At 44.7% G+C, this 6707-nt stretch overlaps 1 protein-coding gene across 1 annotated transcript; it reads right to left on the bottom strand.

Annotated features, from left to right (window-relative positions):
• Positions 1-1120: 1120 nt before the first annotated feature.
• Positions 1121-3973, bottom strand: SAT1 (spermidine/spermine N1-acetyltransferase 1). The gene is made up of 6 exons (XM_042867238.1): positions 3701-3973; positions 3501-3552; positions 3337-3420; positions 2094-2195; positions 1939-1979; positions 1121-1614 (listed from the first exon to the last, which is right to left on the bottom strand). Exons 1-6 carry the CDS (start codon positions 3764-3766, stop codon positions 1444-1446), a joined length of 516 nt encoding a protein of 171 aa, XP_042723172.1. The 5' UTR covers positions 3767-3973; the 3' UTR covers positions 1121-1443.
• Between the last annotated feature and the right edge of the window lie 2734 nt (positions 3974-6707).

Here is a 6707-nt window from a genome sequence, read left to right as displayed (position 1 = left end):
TGCCATCCCTCTCTTCGGGGCTGGTTTTAGAACCTGTACCACAAACCACAGCAGAAAGGTTGCCTTTACCTCTGTGTGTGAAAGTTTAGCACAACTGCAGCTGGCTGTCTTCTCCATTACCACCACCTGCTGTGTTTTGTTTTGTTTTTTTTTTTTTTTTTGTGATGCCTTTAGAGTCTGCTTCAATGAAATTCATTTAGAAAAAAACAATGCCAGACTGTAGGGGCAGAAGAAGATGAGCACGATATGAGAAACACTTTTAAATTGCTTGAAAATGTGTCTAGGGTGTTTGCTTTCCTAATTACAGTGCCTAATTAGTAAGCTTGTTGCATTCAGTCATGCTGCTTTGATAGCTTGATTGTGCTACAGGAGTGGGGCTTGACACTGAAGCAGTTCTGTCCTAGATATCTAATGAGCTGTTAATTTGAAAATAAAAGCATTCTTAAACTGCTCTACTAGGAATCACCCTCTGGGCTGACATGTGCCAGACTGCCAAATTTAGGTTAGGGTTACCAGATGCTCTTACTGCCCAATGCTTTAGAATGAGGAGACATCTTCCAGAAAATGCAATTTATACAATAACCAAAGTCAGTGTAGAACTTCATTTCCTTTAACTCATTGCACTTTACAAGATAGATTAAATCATTACATCTCCTTCCTTCCTTCAACATGAAAGCAGCACTGGTCAAAAGAGGCTTTTCATTGTGGGCATCCTATGGAGCAAGACAATAGAAACATAAAGATCTCATGCAGCCACTTCCACTGGCCTTTTGGGAGGAAGGCAGATAGCGTATTGCAAAGCAAAGTTGATACATTTACTTTCTAACTTAAAAGATTAAGGAGTTGATGAGCAGTACAGCTTTATGCATTCCCTAGGAAGTATATTCAAGCTTCAAGCACACCCAACACTGATTAGGATGTTCCCCACTGTGGAGAACATGGAGATGTCCAGCCACTGCAGTACCTCAGCCCTAGATCCTGCAAACAAAACAGGAATGTCTTCTCTCCCTTCTGGGAACAGCAGTAAGCAGTGCTTCACATGTGAAACTATGTCTGGGTGACACAAGTACTGTTATCCAAAATGAAGGCTACACATGAGAATTAAATCAGACCACTGCCATAGAATGAAAACTATTTATTTTTATAAAAGGAAATAAAACAAACCCTACCAGTGTGTACATTGTACACATTTGAATGACACTTACAAGAATGAAGTTTCCATATACAAAGATTACAAGCCCACACTGGTAAAGGATGGATACAAGCACATATTCAACTTGAGCTGCCTCCACTCCAGCTCACAGTACCAATTACTCTATGACCACAGTTGCATAGTATTAGCATCCACACTATTTTATTCCACTACAAACACAGAAAGCAAGGAGTTTATTCAGAGAGCATGTATATTCATTTGAAGAGTTTAGTTGCTGGAATCTTCTCTCACTACTCTTCTGTTGCCATCTTCAAGAGATACTCTTTGTCGATTTTGAAGAGCCTCCAGCCCTCTTCAGTGGACAGATCAGAGGCACCCCTTCTCTTGTAGAACCTGATGGAGGGCTCATTCCACTCTGCAACTAGGAAGTGCATACTGCTGCAGCGGCACTTGACAGCAACCTGCAGAAGTGCAACAACATTTCAAGTAGCAGCCACAGGCCAGTGGGTCTTACTGGCCTTACACTGAGCAGCAGACAGCTGCATATCACTACAAGTCATGAAGTTCATTTTATATCTCAGTTCAGCACTTGTCACTGTTTATCTGCCTTTAGACAGTGTTTAAGGCTGTCTGGTGCTCTATCATCTCTCTTAGTAACTCAGATATGCTAATCCTGTGTACTGCTCAAGGAGAAACTTGATTGCAGCTAACAGAAAAGCAAGACCAGCAAGACTGCTGTCATGTGTCCTCAGTGCTCTTTGTTTAGACTTATCACTCAGGCATACCTGACTCAAATTCTTCAGAATTTCTGATCCAATGCCAAGTCCTAAGGAAAAAAAAAAAAGCAACAAAAAATACAGTTGAGAAAAAAAACAGTAAGAAAGTTTGAATTTTAAAGTAGCCCTATAGGAAGCAAGTCATCTAAGCCCATAGTACTTACCTCTGTACTCAGCCATTACATAGAAATCTTCAAGATACAACAGCTTTCCAATCCATGGATCATAAGTGAAGTAATACATAGCAAAGCCCACAATGCTGTGCCCTGAAACAAAGCATACAGCTTTAGCTGGTCTGAAACTACTACTACAAGTTAAGTCTTACATGCATGTTTAAATATACAGACTGTGACATGCAGCCATTTGCTATAAGGTTAGAATAAGAATTAAGCACAACTGAAAACATAAGTATAAACTTGCATCAGCCTAACAGAAGACTGCCCTCTTCACACCCTGAAATGCTCAAGAGCAACGTTATAGTAAGCAGTGAACAAAGGCTTTTTTTTTTTTCCTCTACAAATACATACCCTACTGATTTATCAGTATTTCCTTTCTGAAATACAAAGCATTACAGAGCAGTTCAAAACCTATGTAACCGCCCCAACTCTGCCTTCTTGGCAACCCCAACCATCTATGAAACTTTACAGAACAGTTCATCTTCCAATGTACCTCTCAGTAAGTACTGTGAGAGAAAGTGTTCTCACAGACAACTGTTTCAGCAGCATTTCTGATACCTTATGTGCACACTGATGGTATTGCACTATTTTGTCTTCAGCACCAGCAAGTCAAGCTAAATAAAGCTGCATCTTCAAGTACAACCGCACTGCTCAACAGGAAAGAGAAACCAACTCTTCCAGCAGTAGCATACTCAAATCTAAGCCTTAAAAATGGTAACATCTACCATAATACTCTGCACATACTCTAAAGGAAGCGTGCATAAACTTCTGATCTACTGTGTCTTTGGTAAAGGTTTGGGAATAGCACTTGTCCCTGTAGACCTTACCTCATATTATGATCATCTACTTTATTGTGTAACGGATCTTTTAGTTACCTCCCCGCCCATCCATGTACACAGAAGGGCCATGTACATGGCGAAGCTAGAGACTGTAACCTGAAGATTGGGGACAAATTAAAGAAAACATGTGATTCAACAGGATTACATAAGGTTAAGTTAGGGTCAAACAAGAAAAGCCATTTAATTACTTGGCATTAAGTACAATGTTACACCTGATCATCCAACATCTCCAAGGTTAGCAGCTACTTCAGAACAGCATCACTCTATGTTACGGCATTTAAGCTTAGCCTGTTCCTCCTACCCCAGCTCCTCGCTGGAACCTAACGTCAGATAGATCACAGTAAGCACAAGGCATCACTTGCATAAAAACGAGCGTAAAAACAAAACCTCACCTTCAGACGACCACTGTTCTTTTGGCACTTCCGCAACGAGACAGTGGTAGAAAGGGTGCTCGCCAAAACCATCCTCAAGGAGCTCTACGAAAGCAAAACGGACAGCTCAGCCGCGGGCGCTGGCACCGAGCCGCAAGCGAGGCGGGCGGCCGCCGCCTGCCTACCTTTCTCGGTTAGCACCACTTGATCCTCCATGTCCTCGTACTTGGCTAGTTCCTGGAAGAGCACAACAAATCAGCCGCCTCCCTGGGGCCGCTCTCCCCCTCCCCCTCCGCAGCCTTGCGCAACGCCCTGTTTGCGCTCAGCCGTGGCCTGCCCCGGAACCGGCCGCCTCCCCACCCCCCATCCTCCCGCCCGCCCGCACCTTGATCAGTCGCAGCAGGTCGGAACAGTCCTCGGGACGCGCGGCGCGGATACTGAACGAAGCCATTTTCGACGGCGTTTCCCCCTGCGGCCCCCTCGGCTGACGAGTCCCCGGTGCGTGAACAGGAGGAGCAGCTGCTTCTTCATTCGTGTCCCGGGCGCGGCGGCCACCTGCGGTCAGTCAGGCTGCGAGCATGTCCCGGCGGCGCTCGACAGGCAGACCACTTTCCACCGGATACGGCGACGGCTCGAACTCCAAGTGTGCCTGCGCTAGCTCCACCGCCTCAATTTATAGACGACCGCGCTCCGCCTCTCCCCGAACGAGAGCCAATGGGAGCGCCCGCAGAGCTCGCCCCCAGCCAATGGCAGCGCCCCTCCCCGGAATCTTGCCTCGCCCTGCCAGCAACAGTTGCTGCGGATGTCTCGTGACTCGCCCCCACGGCGCCCCCTGGCGGAGGCGGGCGGCGCAGCAGGACAGGCCCCTCCCTTCTCTCGGCCGTGCGGGGGTCCGGTGTGCCGGGGGCTTTGTCACTTGTTTGTCACTTGTTTGTGACAGAACCAGATCCCTTGGAGAACAAAAATGCCCGATACTGAGGTACGCTCCTGGCCAAAGCTGTCACCATGCCTGTGATGAGGGCTCGCACAGTGCCCAGCCAAGCTGTTGTTCCCTGACCAGATCAGGGCCATAAGCCTGACATTTGTTGGAGAAATTCTGTCTTAATAGAGCTCTTCAAGGCTTTGGAGTATGATGTGTAACCTACAGGTAATGTAAATGTCCACTGGATCCTAGCCTAAATGACATGCATGGCTGTAGGCCAACCAGATAGGCCACTTGGATGAGAAGTAGAAAATGACTTGGAATATATATGTGGTTTTATTTTCACCTTTTCTATAAACCTTGCAACTATCACATCCACTCCTGCATACTGTAAATGAGCTTCTCCTCTCCTCTCCTCTCCTCTCCTCTCCTCTCCTCTCCTCTCCTCTCCTCTCCTCTCCTCTCCTCTCCTCTCCTCTCCTCTCCTCTCCTCTCCTCTCCTCTCCTCTCCTCTCCACATTTAGCTTTATCTGGTTTAACTGGTTTCAGGAGTAATTTGGGGTATGTGAAGACATTAAGTCATGCAGAATAACAGTTCTTAAAACACAGATCTCAGAACATTTTCATAACACACTCTGTTTTTCAGTGCACACAATGACTTAAGAAGTTTGTCTTCATTTAGACATGGGGACCAATATGGAACATGATAATGCAAAAGAACTGTATGGAAAAGTGTATTGTGGTGGCCAGGCTCGGTCAAGAAAATTGTCTGGCACATGCTTAGAGTCCTGGGAGACTCTAGCATCTTAAATTCACCCTAAATTCAGTTTGCCCTCTATTAGATCAAACATGTAGACGTCCAAAAAGCAGAAGCATATCCAAAACAGGAAGTGGCAGTCACAAAATCACAGAATCACAGAACTGTATGGGCTAGAAGGGACCTCTAGAGGTCATCGAGTCCCACACCCTGCTGAGGCAGGTTCCCTATAGCAGGTTGTGCAGGAAAGTGTCCAAATGGGTCTTGAATGTCTCCAGAGCAGGAAGCTCCACAGGCTCCCTGAGCAGCCTGTCCCAGGGCTCTGTCACCCTCACAATGAAGAAGATTTTCCTTGTGTTTGTACAGAACTTTTTGCATTCCAGTTTCTGCCCATTGCCCCTTGTTCTATTGCTGCTCACCACCAAAAAGAGATTGCCCCATCAACTTGACTCTCACATGAGTAAAGGCCTCTCTCAGCCTTCTCCACGCTGAACAGTTCCTGGACTCTCAGCCTTTCAGTCAGTGGCCAGTAGAAGATAAGATTTGTTCGGGAGGAGCTATGGATCTGAAAACCCTGAAAATCTGGTAGAGAGACAACAAAAATGAGCTACCAAAAACAGGTCCAGCCTAACTACAATGGATTTCATGAACAGATGTATTTTCAACTCCTAGAAATAATCTGTCTGGGATCAGAAATGGCGAATAGTGTCTGTCAAAAACAGTACATGAATTGTCCCAACTATTTTTTATTTCACAACGAGGAAGTAATACTATCTTACTGTTGTGTAAGAGCAGAAAGTGCCTGGTTTCTTTCATTTTCAAGTCAGAAGAGTCGTGATTTTAGAAATTTCAGAGAAAAAACAAATAAACAAACAAACAAACCCACATTTTCCAACCTGAACATTTTTGAATCTTGCTCTAAGTAGCTTGGAAATATGCTGACATTGTGTTAACCCAGTTTATTGGAGTTAGATTTCAAACTCACAAGGCACAAGAATAAAACACTGTAAGAACACCAAGCCTCAAAAATAGTTTTATGAATCAATGGCAAATACAGAAAAAATCAACCCAACAACCCTACTCCACCCCATAAAAAAACCCTACTCATGATTAAGATACTGAGATCTCAGAGCTTATGATGCAATTCTTCATTTATATGTTACCATTGGTATTTTTTTCAGTGTAATAGCAAGCATATTTAACAAAGATGTTCTGAAAGAACTCAGTTTTGTGAGTAAATCTGGCTGCTGAGCTTGTACTTTTGAAGCAGCTTCTAACACTTGCCTCAGGTCCATTTGCCTTTCAGAATGTTTCACGTCATCTTAGAATCACGGAATGAGTCACCAAGTGCTTTGAGCTGGAAGGGACCCTAAAGATCATCTATTTCTGCCCTCCCCCTCTGTGGGCAGGGACACATTCCACTAGTTTCATTTCTCAGTGTTGCTGATGTCACTCCTGGTATAGCAGAAATTGATACTTAAACTCCAGATGATTTCCCGAGGGCTTGGTCAGCCTATTTATTTGCACTTCTGATGGGAATGAGTGTAAGTGTCCTGGTATTAACTTGTATTAATACAAGCATATGAGGCGCCATGTATCTTTCTAAGGCATGTTTTCCCCATGTCCTCCACAGAGACAGAAGCCCATTCTGGTCTTAGCCCACAAGAAACAGTCATGCTGGTTCCTCAGGATCCTTTAATGGTGATGTGATCA

The sequence above is a fragment of the Lagopus leucura genome, unplaced genomic scaffold (genome assembly GCF_019238085.1).
Source record: "Lagopus leucura isolate 7727_CA_CO unplaced genomic scaffold, USGS_WTPT01 Super-Scaffold_100001, whole genome shotgun sequence".
In the NCBI taxonomy this organism is placed as follows: domain Eukaryota; kingdom Metazoa; phylum Chordata; class Aves; order Galliformes; family Phasianidae; genus Lagopus; species Lagopus leucura.
This window is presented reverse-complemented; position numbering and strand designations above follow the sequence as displayed.

What these genes read in the sequence shown, in the direction of transcription:
- SAT1 (XM_042867238.1), bottom strand. Translation starts at nt 3,766, where the DNA reads ATGGCTTCGTTCAGTATCCGCGCCGCGCGTCCCGAGGACTGTTCCGAC. An exon ending in TGTAATGGCTGAGTACAGAG is followed by an intron (nt 1,980 to 2,093) that starts GTAAGTACTATG and finishes TTTTTTCCTTAG; the next exon opens with GACTTGGCATTGGATCAGAA. An exon ending in TTCTGAAGAATTTGAGTCAG is followed by an intron (nt 1,615 to 1,938) that starts GTATGCCTGAGT and finishes GCACTTCTGCAG; the next exon opens with GTTGCTGTCAAGTGCCGCTG.